The sequence below is a fragment of the Diadema setosum genome, chromosome 10 (genome assembly GCF_964275005.1).
Source record: "Diadema setosum chromosome 10, eeDiaSeto1, whole genome shotgun sequence".
Taxonomy (NCBI): domain Eukaryota; kingdom Metazoa; phylum Echinodermata; class Echinoidea; order Diadematoida; family Diadematidae; genus Diadema; species Diadema setosum.
This window is the reverse complement of record NC_092694.1, coordinates 6,791,782-6,807,356: the sequence shown is the minus strand read 5'-3', so window position 1 is coordinate 6,807,356 and position 15,575 is coordinate 6,791,782. Positions and strand designations below refer to the sequence as shown.

Sequence of the window (15,575 nt, the reverse complement as noted above, 5' to 3'; positions counted from 1 at the left end):
TCTTTGTTATGTCATCATAATGAGTAATATACAGTGGTCAAGCACCCTTCAATTTTTATCCAAGGACATAGAATCATGTAAAAACTCTTATTGTTACGTTGGTGAATCACCGCGTGCGATTGGTTCTTTTCTTATAGACATCTGTAACAGAGAGCGAGCGGGAGAGACAGACAGAGCGCATGGAGCGCATGGAGAATAACAATAAAAGGCCGAATGAGTAATTTAATCAAGAGCAAACAAACCCTGTTCCAAATGGTCTTGTTTATTCACTTCGTTATCTGCCACCGGCGATCCTAGCTGAATATGAATATTCATGACGATACCACAAGATTTCAAATGCGCATAGCAGTAATCGTTTTTAAAAGATCCTTTGAGCTGGAATCATCTAGGTTTCAGAGCGAACCATATAAGGGCATTGTGATCTAACATTGCGCAAGTGAATTTTGATCCCAGATGTGTATAAATACTGGACGAGGTCCAGCTTCAGCAGTCATTGGAAACTTTCCTTCATGAGAAGACAGATCTTTTAGTACCAACCAAAAGGACGTAAGAGATCATCTTGCACCCAGCATCCAGGAACAAGTTTTGGGGCATCTCGAGAAACGCTCACAGGAATTCCACATTCATATTACTATACATCAACCAGTTCTTCGGTGCAGTCAGCAGTCAGCAGATCGACAACAAATTAAAGGTAAACAATAGTTGACACTATCTAATTGTAATTGTCATTATATACATTAATGCTTTATTACATGTTCCAAAAGATGACTTCTTCTCTTATTTGATTTTGTACAAGGATAATTATACACGTCTTTCTGAAAAGGTTTGATAAATTCTAACTGAACATTGCCGAACGCCCGATAAACTACATCACCAAAAAAAGGTCTTTGTAAAATACATCAGATTCATTCAACGTCTCTAAAAAAAAAAGTTTCAAGAATAGATTAGATACTGGTCAAAAAGCATGTTCTTGACTATACACCAGTGCAAGTTAAGGTGTGTATTTTTTTTTAATCCTCTGTCCTTTCCCACACAATGAGCGCTAACACTTATCATTTAAATAATTTTTTTTCTTTCAGTTTGGAACTTCTTCCCTTCATAAACACAATACACTAAAAAGGAACATGGCCGACTTCGTGGGTGATGATATCGCTCCCCTGGTCATCGACAACGGATCCGGGATGTGCAAAGCTGGCTTCGCAGGGGACGATGCGCCACGAGCTGTGTTCCCTTCCATTGTCGGCAGACCGCGGCACCAGGTAAGACAAATCTTCTGACAGTAATATACTATCTATCTATATATATATATATATATATATATATATATATATATATATATAGTAGCGAACGTTTATCGCCTGATTCTGAATTTTTGATTTTGGATTCTGCCCTCTGAAAAAGAAAAAATGACACTTAGGCTACCTATTATTCGTGCTACCAAAAGTTAACTAATCATTACCCATTCATGGGGCGTAATGTATGTGTCTTCTTCTCTTTTATTTTACAAAACAATTTGACATCAGCTGTATCTCAACATGTTAATGTGCTTTATGATATAAATTATCACGTAATCAGATAATCATGGCTGGCATGGGATCCAAAGACAGCTACGTAGGAGACGAGGCCCAGAGCAAGAGGGGCATTCTCAGCCTCAAATACCCGATCGAACACGGCATCGTCACCAACTGGGATGACATGGAGAAAATCTGGCATCACACGTTCTACAACGAGCTCCGCGTCGCCCCCGAAGAACACCCGGTACTTCTCACCGAGGCCCCGATGAACCCGAAAGCAAACAGGGAGAAGATGACGCAGGTACAATTTTCTTTCTTTTTGACCTGTAATCGTGCCGTTATCTCTCTTTATTCGTCATTGCGTCAGCATGAATCGTCGTGTGGTTCAGTGTCAGTGATCACATTAAGTCTTCAAGCTTTAATCAACTACATTACCTTAAAAAAAAATGCATGATACAATACCGCTTCATTTCTCTTATGTTGTGTATGAGTTAGGCCACTCGTTTTTCTGTCCTGTTGTTGGTAAGTTATATAGCTTACTTTCTAACAACTTATGTAAGTTCTTCTTAGTTCTGCTCTATATTGATGTTGTCTTCCGCTCTGGATGTACCAGTTTTTTAATCAAAGTCACTTTCCATACTCAGTGGAACACTACCACAAATATTTCATCTGGCTTAGACGATGATAAACGAATGATTATGTGTCGTCAGTTGAGGAGAACAAAATACATTTTCACTTTTGTCACAGGCCACAGTTTGTAAATCCTTTGCTATTTGTGTAATGTACCATCATCAACTTACTTTCCCAATGTGAGGCAACAATATGGACTTATTCTTATTTTTCGTTCCTGTGCAGATCATGTTCGAGACGTTCAACTCACCAGCCTTCTACGTAGCCATCCAAGCCGTCATGTCCCTCTACGCCTCAGGGCGGACAACAGGGATCGTCTTCGATGCCGGTGATGGCGTCTCCCATACCGTGCCGATCTATGAAGGCTACGCCCTCCCTCATGCTATCCTTCGTATGGATCTGGCCGGTAGGGATCTGACAGATTACCTGATGAAGATCCTCACGGAGAGAGGCTACAGCTTCACATCCACAGGTATAGAGATGATAATTTTGATTCATAATTTCTTGCTTGAGTTTGAGTTTATTGTCTCCATTTCTCTTTTTTTAAAATGTTTTAAACTTCAGTGTCATACATCATTTGCATTGGGTAATAGTCGAACACAGACTAATAAGTTTTTGTGGATCAGACTACGAAACTTAACGTTCATTTCCGTTTGATTAATGAAACATATCATAACCGTCTTACGGAAAGTATTGTTGATGTCATGGGTTTGATGATTAGTTAGAAAATGTAAAGAACAAACAGATATTGAATTAAGCAATCTTGGAATTTTGTTTGTTCCACAGCCGAGAGAGAAATCGTTCGCGACATCAAGGAGAAGCTCTGCTACGTCGCCCTCGACTTCGACCAGGAGATGGAGGCCGCTGCGAGGTCATCTTCCGTCGAGAAGAGCTACGAGCTTCCCGACGGTCAAGTCATCACCATCGGCAACGAACGGTTCCGGGCTCCCGAGGCGCTCTTCCAACCGTCCTTCTTGGGCGAAGAACTGGCTGGAATCCACGAGACCACCTTTAACAGCATCATGAAGTGTGACGTAGACATCCGAAGAGATCTCTATAGCAACACTGTCCTCTCTGGTGGGACCACCATGTTTCCTGGAATCGCTGACAGGATGAACAAGGAGCTGACGGCCCTAGCTCCTCCATCCATGAAGATCAAGATTATCGCTCCTCCAGAGAGGAAGTATTCGGTCTGGATCGGAGGCTCCATCTTGGCATCTTTGTCTACCTTCCAACAGATGTGGATCAGCAAACAGGAATACGATGAGTCGGGACCAGGCATCGTTCACAGGAAATGCTTTTAAATCATTTCAAGGCTGAATTATGGAACTTGAAATACCGTGTGCATTCTGTAGTAGGCATAGTATGAGCTGTGTCCAGTGTTCCATCAAGGAACTGCAATGTGCGTTGCTCTTACGTACCTGATCATGCTAACGCTGAAGTTATATCAAAGTTATTTTGTTAAAAAGGAACAGACCTTTGTCGTGCCTTTCCACATGTTTTATTTCATTGAAAGATGCATTATTTTGTTCCTGAAAGCAGTCACCGACAAATTAAGTGACAAAACAACACTTTACAATTAGAAACAAAAATTATTGAATCAGTTTATTTGTGGAAAAGATTTAAAAACAGTTATAGCTGTGACAACAGAAAGCGGGTTGCGGGAAAATATCTGCAGGAATGATATTGTATGCAACCGAGATTGGTCTACGAAATGTGAACCCGCTGTCTCCGCGATACTGGAGTATTATGGTAGTATACACTGCAGTAGACGCGTATCCTTATCGCACACTGCATGCGTTTCTGTAAGCAATGTTTACCATTTTCATATAATTCGGTTTCAGTTGCATTGATTTCATATTTTTTAGTTAATTGAAAAACGGATGAGTGGCAAAACCGAATATAATCATCTTAATATCACCCTGATCACTCTGACAGTAATTGTGAGGAACTATACTGACATGTGATAATGACATAATAATAGATGCTCGTATGCTATCGGTACATGTTAACTCATGATATAAAAGAAGAAAATATTATTATAGTATTCGTTGACACAAACGAATGGTGAAAGAGCCTACAGAAATTATGATATGCACCACCTTTATTGAGACAAAAAAGGCAAAAGTAATTTATATATATGTATCCGAGAGGTAGAATGGTAGACCAGGGAGGTGGAAATCTCCCAGGGAAGACCACTTTTGAGACATAAATGCAATATCATATCTTTTATCCGAGAAGCAGAAAACGACGCTAGATGTATCATATCAATGTATTTTTGTAAAGCAATATTGTAAATAAATATATATTACTAGTATGGTAAAGATTAAGAATGAATTTTGTCCTACATTTGATATTGTATGACTCATTTTGTAGAGAGAAGGGAGAGAGAGAGGGAGAGAGAGACAAAGAAGGAGAAGAGAGAGAGAGAGGGGGGGGCAAGAGAAAATGAAGACTTTTAAATTATAAAAGGAGCAGCAGATATAGAGTTTAAGATTATTGGAAATAGATCTGTTGACACAAACAAACAAACACACACACGTATAATATATATGTATATATATATAATATATATACATATATATATATATATATATATACATACATATATATATATATATATATATATATATATAAAACAGCGTCCAATAGATTGTATTGGTTGTACCATCAACAGTTGTTGGACGCTGATAAAGCATTATAATCTTTTCTTTTCATCTTTGAAATTTGTGTGAACCACGTGGAATACAACTACATGGACGAAAATCCTCATTATTATGACATTGTGTATAGGGTGGTTGATTTTTTTTTTTTTGTGTGTGTGTGTGTGTGTGTGTGTGTTAATAGAGAGAGAAAATTAGGTACAAGAAAACGAGAAGAGAGAAGGGGAAAACACAAATAAAATTAATGAAGAAAGAGTGATATGAAATTATCCTAAAAATCACGAGGAAATAAAGAGCGCAGAGAACAACATGGTTTTCAGGCAGGTATACAAACCACGTCCTACGCAGAAGGGATGTTGATGTTGCATACCTCTCTCGACACAAGGACGAGAACAACAATTCAATTCAATTCAATTCAATTCAATTCAATTCAATTCAATTCAATTCAATTCAAATTATCTTTTTAAAAGGTAAAACATAATACAATTCAATTCAATTCAATTCAATTCAATTCAATTCAAATTATTTTTTAAAAGGTAAAACATAATACAATTCAATTCATCAATTCAATTCAATTCAATTCAATTCAATTCAAATTATTTTTTTTAAAGGTAAAACATAATACAATTCAATTCAATTCAATTCAAATTATTTTTTTTCTCAAAAAAGGTAAAACATAATACAAAAAGTACATTTCATAAATTTTATTTATTAATGTGTAAAGAATACGTGTAGTCCAAAGTGAATGTTCCAAAGGATACTACAAAACATAGCATGTTGAAACGAAATGAATAATAAGGGAAGCAATGCAAACTTTTCAAAGTTGACAAAAAAATTCAATAATCAGATGGTGGAAACATGGATCCTGATAGAAAGAAGTGATCCACTAAAACGCATTGCTAGTAAGGAACTTTCAAAAAGAAACTCAATGCCAAACTGTTCCCATCATATTGATTGAGATGTCGGTGTAGTCTGTTAGTTGTTGTTGTTGCTTCTGCTGCTGCTGCTGCTGCTGCTGTTGTTGTTGTTGTTGTTGTTGTTGTTGTTGTTGTTGTTGTTGTTGTTGTTGTAAAAGCGCTCTGATCAGCATGTTTGTAAACAGTAAAAGCGCAGAATAGGAAATGATTATTATGATGATAATGATTCATAACATTGTAGAACCTGCCACTCTATCGTCATTACAGGTGAAAGCTCGAATGGTATTACAAAAAAAAAAAGCAATTTGATTATCTGGCATTGCACGAATAAATAATAGTTATATACTTTGGAGACACAACTAGCTCGACTAGTAAGATGAAATAAATTGTGAATTATTTTGATAAGCGGTTGCTGTTGTAATTAAACATAAATTGACCATGCTGAAACTCAAGCAAGTCTTTTATTTTCAGGTTTTCATGGTAGAAAACAATAAAGCACCGGTATGTGCTCTTTTGTATAGCATGAGGGTTGAAAACGATTAATTTTGAGCGCCATTTTTTTCTTCTCTCTCTCTCTCTCTCTCTTATCAATAATAGTAGCTTATCTAGTAATAACCAACATGTATTGCCTCCGGCCGGAGAAATCAAATAATTCAACTACGGAACGTGTCATTAATGCAGGTGAAGGATGTTGAAATCTTATTGGTTTCACTTATTTGGGAAAAAATTGTCAAGTACACATTGTATTATCAAAATGACACTTCCATATTAAAAGCTTGCTATCATTTCAAACATCTAAAATCTCATAGAACAACAAAACTACTAAAAATGATCGTTCACACTCTCAATTTCGCTCCCTCACCAGACTAACATGAACTCTGAACCTCTGAGTTTGTGAACGGTTGACCAACTGTTGCTATGGTAACACATCATCTTTATCAATGGCATTGCTTACTGGAGTACCTAAGGCACCATCATCCTCTCTGAAGAAGATGAGAATCGAAGTGAACATCTTGTATCTCTTTACAGAAGATTTCTCATCTAGTCTTGACAAAAGCAGTGACACACTCTTTTATGACAAAGAGAATACTCAGTACTAGAGTATTATAGTAGCAGTATAGCGGTAAGCGAGTAAGCCTATTTTGTAGTTGTTATGGTTGTGACGATGGTGAATGGTTAGTAGAGGTATGTAATCGTAGTAAAAGGTAAACTAGCAGTAGCAAAATGATATAGTGGTATAGTAGTAGTGGTAGCAGTAGTGGTAGTAGTAGTAGTTGTAGTAGTTGTAGTAGTGGTATAGTGGTAGTAGTGGTAGTATTAATACATGTAATAGCAGTACAATCATAGTAGCAGTATGGCATGACAACATAAATACAAACCAACTTCACTGTTTTCATCTTACATGAGATATGACTTATATGTAAATTGCATATTAAGCGAATATCAAAACAATAGATGCGATAAGCAGCTACAAACTCTTATCCTCAAGCATTACGTCATGTATAATGTATACTATGTAATACTTATAGGCCTATATACTATATAAACTATAATTATACTGATATAAAATATATATTATTTCATCCGTCTTTATCCCAAACATTTTAGACAATAACGATGTAACATGATTTGGGTGAAAGTCTCTTCCTCTCCGAAAAACGCACACCCAGTATGAAATTCTCGTTTCCAGCGACATAATATTCATTTCAAAGTTAAGGTAATTATTTTTTTTTTTAGATTGAAAACATAGTACAAAATCACAATTTTGGTTCGTTTATTTACGTGTATGTTACATAACAAAAATGTATACTAACTACAGATAGTTTATTTAGTCTAAATGAGGTATCAGAGATTAGTGTATACGAATACAAAGTCCTTAGTTTTACTAACTATAGAAATTGCGTTTATGAATACAACCGAGAGATTTGACAAACAAAGTTACTATCGTTATCACGAGATCATACGAGCTAAATCATGGTTAGTCATACATTAATAGTTTCTTGAAACAACAACAGAACAGAGCTAGAGAGAGAGAGAGAAGAGCTTGAGCTTGAGCCTTGAATAATTTTAGATTTTACAACAGAGATTATGAGAAAAAGTTTCTTGACAGGGGGAATTTAGATTAGTAGAATTATGTGTTCCAAGAAATAAAGCTCCGTCATTCAAGGATTCTGATAATTATGTTATGCCTGCACTGCGAAGAGTTACAATTTTATTGAAAGCAACAAAGTTATCGCATATGTACTTTGAGATTTGAGTATTGATACAAATCTTACAATCGATCATTTCTCTCACCAATCAAGAGATACAAGAACTAAATTTGTGAGAAAACATTTATTTAGAAGAACTTGAAGATCTAGAAACAGCGTCTCGGCTTCGATATTTGCTCTTTTTTAAGGATAATTTGTATAATAAGTACAAAAATATTATGAATATTTCCTAATGCTCTTCAGTCTTAAAGGGGTAATCCAGATCAAATATTAGGAAGTCTGATAAGAAAGAGTAAAATATTACGAGTTCAACGGTATGATTTCGATCAAAATAGGAATAAACATAAGGAAGTTACGATATTTTGAAGTTTCGCTATTTGGGGGGAAAACAGTTCTTGAACAGTCAATATGAACAATATTTATGCAAATGGCAAAGTGAGCATGTAATTCCCTCACAACTTGCGATATAGTTTGTACATACAATTTTGAAATTTCCATTTTTTCATTTAAACGCAATTATGGCCGAGGCTCAAATCCTGGTATATCTAACTGATCACTATTCTGAAGTTATTCAACCAGGAGCAACATCATGTTCACACCTCAATGACAGAAACATTGAATTTTCATCATTTTTTTTTTTTTTTTGTACACGATCAATGAATAATTGTGAGGGTGTGACGTGGATAGGTCACTAATTTGCATATTCATATCCACTGTACCAGAACTGTTTTCCCCCATGTTAGCAAAACTTCAAAATGCCATAACTTCCTTATTTTTCATCCAATTTCAGTCAAATTTTTACCGTTGAACTCGTAAGATTTTACTCTTTTTTTATCAGTGTAACTTGTATTTGGACTGGATTTCCACTTTAAATTTGTGGAGCAGTGCTGATTTTGAATAATTCTATAAGAGCTAGAAGCAGCGTCTGAAAACAATCCTAGGTCCGTATTCGTCATACTCATCTTTAGAGACCCATAAACCCCCATAGAGAGGGCTTTGGATAGCGAGCATTGATCCTCCGACCCATGTAGAGTGTTTCCGCGGTGCCGTCACTTTAACATCCGCTGACGACGGAAACAAAGTGGTGAGCTCCTTCTGCAGTCGTTCGCTAAGTCCAGGATACATGGTGGGTCCACCGGAGAGTACGATGTTGGCCAGGAGATCGTTCCGGATGTCGACGTCGCATTTCATCACCGTGTTCTGAATCACCTCGTGGATACCTGGCATCTCGAGTTCCATGAGATTTGGATCGAAAAAGAGTTCGGGAACGACGAATCGTTCTTTTGCGACGGTCACGACTTGTCCGTCTGGAAGAGTATAGTGCTCGGTGATAGTCGACGATATAATAGAGTTTGCGATCTCCATTTCCCTTTCAAAATCGAGAGCGACGTAGCACATCTTCTCTTTGATGTCCTTGGCAATTCTCACGTCGTCTGTGCAATGGAAATAAAACGTTCTTAAATTTTATCTCACAGAAATTGAATGCACCCTGCAGGATGTATAAAATACCGATTATTCTGTTTGTTTGGTTGGTTGGTTGGTTGGTTATATTTTCCGGCCCTATCGATAACGTTTATGGTGTATGGAGTAATCAGCCTCTTTAATGTAAGAATTGCTTTTCAATTTGTCAGGATACCGCCATCCCAGCCTTGCCAAGGATACTCATTCATAAACCTGGGTCTAGAGAGACATCATGGGTACTTATACAGTTCAAGGGCGCAAAACACGAGGTGTGGCTTCGAACCGAGGACCCCTTGTTTAAAAGTTCGAAGTGTTATCATTACTACTGTACTCCTTAATATTGGCACTGAAGCTACCATGACAAAAAAAGAAAAAGATAATGTCGAGTCTTTAAATATGCCATGTTTTGGGGAAAGCGGTGTACTGAGGTCGTTATAAGGGATAATGCAGTAGAACTCAATCCATTTCTAATCAATTCAGTTCAATTCGATCTTCTTGAAACTAAGTTCTCATTACACATTCTCTCAACGTAAATATCACAGTGAAATTCCACAGCAAATGGCTTTGTCTTCAATACACAGAGTTTTGATCTTATTATTTGTTTCAAACCATAGAGTGGTAAAACATTAAACTAAGTCGCACCTAAAATAAGACAACGATGAATCTTTCAACGTTTTGCATGTTTTCAAGAGAGAGAGATATTAGTTGCTGCAAACAAGAGGAGGTAATGACGTAATCTCTTAACGAGTCTCCCATTTTGTTCGAACATAGATTTTCACTGAATTTCTTGCATTTCACGTGAAATCAGCATCATCATCAAGATATGATTACAGTACCTCTCTCTGCTCTTGCCATGGACGTCATTGCCCGTTGACGATCGCTGATGCAATAAGCATCCTCCAGTATGGAGCGCCAAGTGCCGCATGGTCTCTTCCGTTACGAAATGGCTAATTTCGTAAGGGAAGAGACGATGTGACACTTAGCGCCCCATACTTCAGTTCCCTCTTTCTTCGCCCGAGTGCAGCAAGGTGGATGCTCTTATAAATACAGCATACTCCCGTTATAACGAAGTCCTCGGGACCGGCAATTTTCTTTCGTTAGACATTTTGTCATAACCGAACAGTATACCGTATAAAGTTACATAGATGATAATATTGCGTGGGACCTGGGATGTTTCATTAATTTAGTCTACTCTGACAAGTTGTCAGTCACTGACAATATCCATAGTAACAGTGACCAGAGGATCTCAGCCAATCAAAACCAAGGATTTTGCTGAAATTGTCAGTAACTGACAACTTGTCAGCGCTGACTAAATTGATGAAACACCCCCCTGGATTTTGATTTCGTTGTAACGAGAATTTCGTTATAACCGTGTTTGATATAACGGGAGTGCACCGCTAATTTAGCAACAGGTGATATTTCCTGGGGAAAATATCACATTTGCGATTAATGTCACTTCTCACCTATAGTCTCGAATGGATAGCCCCTCTTTCTGAGCAGGTTGAACATGAATTCAGAGTGTGTGGAGCCTGCAAAGTCCACGTGGCTCACTTTGTGTCTTAGGACGTGGCCCTCGTAGACGGGAATCGTGTGGATGCTGCCGTGCCCGACGTCGAGCACGAGTCCCGTGGTGATGCCGGCAGCGATGAGGGAAGCCACGGGGTGAGAAAGGAGGTACAGGGCTGGCACCTCGAACTTTTCAAACATTTCCTACAGGGAGATAACGTGATATTTTATCTATTCCAGTTCCTAATTGGTTCACACTTTTTTTTTGTCTATCTTCTCCAAAGTCCAAGTGTAGGGCAATTCCGTTAAGCATGATATTTTTATTACAGCAAACATTTCTAGATGTGTGATGTTGACTTTAGTCTTTTACGCCGTCTCTTCATTCTAAGAATGTAAGCATGTATTGGCATGACATACCAGGTAGGCCCTACACACCTGGTCCTCACTCTTCACTTACAATGTTTTCTCTGACAAAAGCTTCCCCGGCTCCCTCTTACCCCTCCCTCTTCTACATAGTATCTCTCTCTCTCTCTCTCTCTCTCTCTCTCTAGGTATATATATACATATATATATATATATATATATATATATATATATATATATATATATATATATATATATATATATATTATATACAATGTTTTACGTATGTAGAGTGGACTCCCGTCATAAGTCCTAGGGACCGGCAGATTTCTTTCATTATATTTCCGTTATAACCGAACAGATAAACAATAAAAATACATAGAGCGGATAATGTAGTAACCTTAATTTTTACTTCGTTATAATCGGAATTTCGTTGTAACCTTGTTCGTTATAACGGGAGTGCACTGTATCTCACATCAATGATGTCTTCTGATTTGGCATAATATCATCATACCGACACGTTGTAGATTTTGTATCACTCTATTGCCTATGGAACGCAGAAACAAAACTGAACTGACCTCGATCATTGCATCGAATATCCATCGTATCATAAGGTACGGAAGACTGAGAAGAGAGAGGGGGAGAGGAGGGGCGAGAGAGGGGGAGAGAGGGAGGGGAGGGGGGAGGGAGATTTAGTTCAAATTCACCTGCGCCAATTTTTCTCTGCTGACTGTGGGACTCATCGGATGTTCAGTGAGAAGAACCGGGTGCTCTTCGGGGACGACCTGGAGCTCGTCGTAGAAAGTGTGATGCCAGATCTTCTCCATGTCCTCCCAGTTGGTGACAAACCCATATTCCACCGGCCACTTCCTGTTAAGTATATCTTTCTTCGCCTCCGCCTCACGCCCAATATAAAGGTCTTTTAGACCTGTTGAGTCGGTTGACGCGTCCTACATGGATTTATACAATGTGAACGCTATGAATGTGGCATTTATAGCGTTGTTGGGTGCAAATCTTCATGATATCCCACATTAACAACATGTCTTCCATTCATTGCAACTGATTGATAAATTGCCCTACATCGACGTAAATAACCACTACATTGATCAGTGTTTTAGTTTCAAGTTTCAAGTTTCAAGTTTCAAGTTTATTTCATATTTCCATTTCTCAGTGATGGGATTACAAAATGATTGACAATAAAACAAAAGTACAAAACATAATAATACAACCATATCTTATGTTTGAAGAAAAAAAAAGACAAACAAACATTACACACAAATATAAATGGTCATTTTCATCTGAGGATATCACAAATAAATGTCAGAAATATGATGGGGCCTACATAAAAGCAAAGATGCTTGTAAAAACTGTAGGTTCCCGAGTTTATAGGCGTGAAATTATACGGAGAACGGACATGTTTATCTCGACCAACTTAAATTGTACCAGTGCAAAATCAGTATTAAAAACGAACTATCGAACCACATGAATACTTTAGTATCGCTTAAACGAGACTGTACATATTTCGCCGTGTTTACACACACACACTCACACAAAAAGTGCTATAACGGTATCGTCAAATAACTTGGAGCTGCAGACAAAGACAAAAGACTGGGGGTATTAAAAAAAAAAAAAAAATGTTGCTAAGAGCCGGGTAGTGTGTATCCACTAAGTAATAGCCGTTTTAGTTTGCGTTTGAAGGTGAATAAGGATAAGGAAGAAGTAATATCTTGAGGGAGGTCATTCCAGTATCTGGGTCCAGTAAACATAATTGTTTTCTTTGCAAAAATAGTGCGAGTACGGGGAAGGTGATAAGCGTGACTCTGACGAGTGGGGTAGCAATGAATAGAGCGATTTCTTTTGAACATGTGAATAAAAACGGATGGTAACTCATTAGTTGTTAGTTTATACATGAAAATTCCAAGATTATAATGAAATAGGTCTGGAATTTTCAGAATTCTGTTTTGATGAAAAAAACAGTTGGTATGAGCAAAATATCCGGCGTGGTTTATAATTCTTATTGCACGCTTTTGAATACGAAGAAGGGAATCTAATAGTAAATTGATTGCATTTCCCCACGCCAAAATTCCATAATTAAAGTGTGGAGATATTAAAGAAGAATATATACTCTGCAAAATATAAACAGGGAACAAATGTTTAAGCTTGTTTAAAATTCCAATATTTCTGGACAAAATTTTACTTACAAAATTAATATGAGTTTTCCAGGATAATTCTCGGTCAATCCAAAGCCCTAAAAACTTTGCGTTATTGACCTGCGTTAAACATATATCATTTATTTTGATCTCATGTGGGACAACATTCAAAGAATTACTGAATACCATATAATAAGTTTTTTCTATATTCAGGGATAATTTGTTGGCATAAATCCAGGATTGCACAGACCTAAGCTCAGTATTCATCATATCAATTAATGTATTAGGGTCTCGATGAGAACAAAACAAACTTGTGTCATCAGCAAAACAAATAAATGATAAAATTGGCGATGATTTTTGAAGGTCATTTATGTATAAAATAAATAAAAGTGGGCCCAAGAGGGAGCCCTGTGGGACTCCACATGAAATAAGTTTTAACTGCGAATCATAGCCGTTAATGTTAACAAATTGCTTTCTATCAGTTAAGTAACTCTTAAACCATTCGAGAGGTGGCCCGCGAATTCCATAATGATACAGTTTAGAAAATAAAATTTCGTGATCTATCGTATCAAAAGCTTTAGAGAAATCAAGAAAAACTCCAATTGTATGCTCAAAATTATCTATAGCATGAGCTACCTTGTCTATAAAAGTGAGTTTTAGTAGTAGCCATGATAAAAAATCATGGGCGTACATACTCGAGCAGGATTCGAACCTACGACCTCCTGATCACCGGACAGGCGTCATCTCCACTAGACCACTGAGCTTTCGCCCGACAGGAAGTGTTGGTTCTAATCCTTATAGCATGCAGCGGGTACTGCGTAATTATTCAAATTCATGAAGTTCTTCAGTCCAAATGCCTTCCATTCGTGATTATAAACACAGGGCCCTGTTTCATAAGAGTTTAGATCAAACGTAAATCAGAAAATTCAAAATTAAGTCCATGAATACTCAGTTCTAATTGGCTGATACCTGACTTATGTTTGATTTTTTGACTTACTTGATTGTATCTATCTTTTTTAAGCCTGGAAGAAGAGGAACAAGAGGGTGAAAAGGGGAAGACGAAAAGAAAAGCAAAAAAAAAAAAAAAAAAGGACGTGAAGAGAAGGAGGAAAAGAAGAAGTAGAGAAATGGAAATGACAGGAAATAAGGAAAATAACAAGCAAATGAAAATAAGATAGGAAAGGAATTGTGAACAAGCTCCTTAAGGGGAATAAGATGATGGAAGAAATGATTAGGATCAAAAAGAAAGAACCCCAGAAACACTTGAAGATAATGGGTGCACCTGTTTCTTTGGACGTCCGACAACGGCTGGAAAGATGGCCCGTGGTTCATCTTCGCCAGCGAAGCCCGCCCGACACGTAAGAGAGCCGCAATCGACGATCACTGCAGCTGTGTCATTTCCGTCTGGCTGAGCCATCTCATCACACCTATTCTTCTTCTTTTTTTTCTAGGTGAAGGAAGGAGGAGAATGAATTGTTTAAGTGAAGAATACTGACAATTTTTTCTACAATAAGTCATCATAGATGTAAAAATACAGAAACTTGTCTGTTACGATACATCATTGGTTTTTTTTTTATGACATTGCTTTCAGTTCCGTTGGTGTTCAATTTTATATTTCCTCAGAGTATTAACCTTCATTTTGGTAAAAAGTGGTACTCATTTAGTCATCATTTTGTATTTAGGTCGAACGTGACACAAGACTGGCGAGTCACACAAAATGAGACTCCATAACCTTGAACCACTGCACTTTATCATGATAAAAAGGCTGGTGTTTTTCAGCCTGTTTGCACTTTTATTTATATTATGCACACACTTTTCACACAGATCTTGTATGGTATTATGATCCACCGTAAAGATGCATTTTGACTTTACAACGTATTGTATAATATGTTCACTATTGATATGATTTGAAACATATGAAGAGTTTGTTCGCAAAAACCGATAAGTCCATTTTTGAAGATTTTGAAGTACGGTCTCTGTCATAGAGTACAAAATAATACCATTTAAATGATATATTGGTCACTACATGTAAAGGTACATTTTTGAAGTAATGGTCAGAAGAAGGAAAAATTTTCTTATTATGCTCCTTATTTTTCTTGACCTTTAATCGCAAATATCTCCATTTGGCAAATATGGACTTATCGGTTTTTGCAAACAAACT

The 15,575-nt window shown here is 37.3% G+C and overlaps 2 protein-coding genes across 2 annotated transcripts; one reads left to right on the top strand and one right to left on the bottom strand.

Annotated features, from left to right (window-relative positions):
- The first annotated feature begins 1,124 nt into the window (after positions 1–1,124).
- On the top strand, positions 1,125–3,527 carry LOC140233633 (actin CyI, cytoplasmic-like). The gene is made up of 4 exons (XM_072313733.1): positions 1,125–1,259; positions 1,576–1,815; positions 2,370–2,616; positions 2,931–3,527. The coding sequence occupies exons 1-4, from the start codon at positions 1,125–1,127 to the stop codon at positions 3,446–3,448; spliced, it is 1,140 nt and encodes a 379-aa protein (XP_072169834.1). The 3' UTR covers positions 3,449–3,527.
- A 5,319-nt stretch (positions 3,528–8,846) lies between these two features.
- On the bottom strand, positions 8,847–14,831 carry LOC140234456 (actin-2-like). The gene is made up of 4 exons (XM_072314502.1): positions 14,678–14,831; positions 11,972–12,192; positions 10,859–11,105; positions 8,847–9,367 (listed from the first exon to the last, which is right to left on the bottom strand). The coding sequence occupies exons 1-4, from the start codon at positions 14,829–14,831 to the stop codon at positions 8,847–8,849; spliced, it is 1,143 nt and encodes a 380-aa protein (XP_072170603.1).
- Between the last annotated feature and the right edge of the window lie 744 nt (positions 14,832–15,575).

What these genes read in the sequence shown, in the direction of transcription:
- LOC140233633 (XM_072313733.1), top strand. Translation starts at nt 1,125, where the DNA reads ATGGCCGACTTCGTGGGTGATGATATCGCTCCCCTGGTCATCGACAAC. An exon ending in ACAGGGAGAAGATGACGCAG is followed by an intron (nt 1,816 to 2,369) that starts GTACAATTTTCT and finishes GTTCCTGTGCAG; the next exon opens with ATCATGTTCGAGACGTTCAA. An exon ending in CTACAGCTTCACATCCACAG is followed by an intron (nt 2,617 to 2,930) that starts GTATAGAGATGA and finishes TTTGTTCCACAG; the next exon opens with CCGAGAGAGAAATCGTTCGC.
- LOC140234456 (XM_072314502.1), bottom strand. Translation starts at nt 14,831, where the DNA reads ATGGCTCAGCCAGACGGAAATGACACAGCTGCAGTGATCGTCGATTGC. An exon ending in GGTGCACCCATTATCTTCAA is followed by an intron (nt 12,193 to 14,677) that starts GTGTTTCTGGGG and finishes CCGACTCAACAG; the next exon opens with GTCTAAAAGACCTTTATATT. An exon ending in GCAGAGAAAAATTGGCGCAG is followed by an intron (nt 11,106 to 11,971) that starts GTGAATTTGAAC and finishes ATCTCCCTGTAG; the next exon opens with GAAATGTTTGAAAAGTTCGA.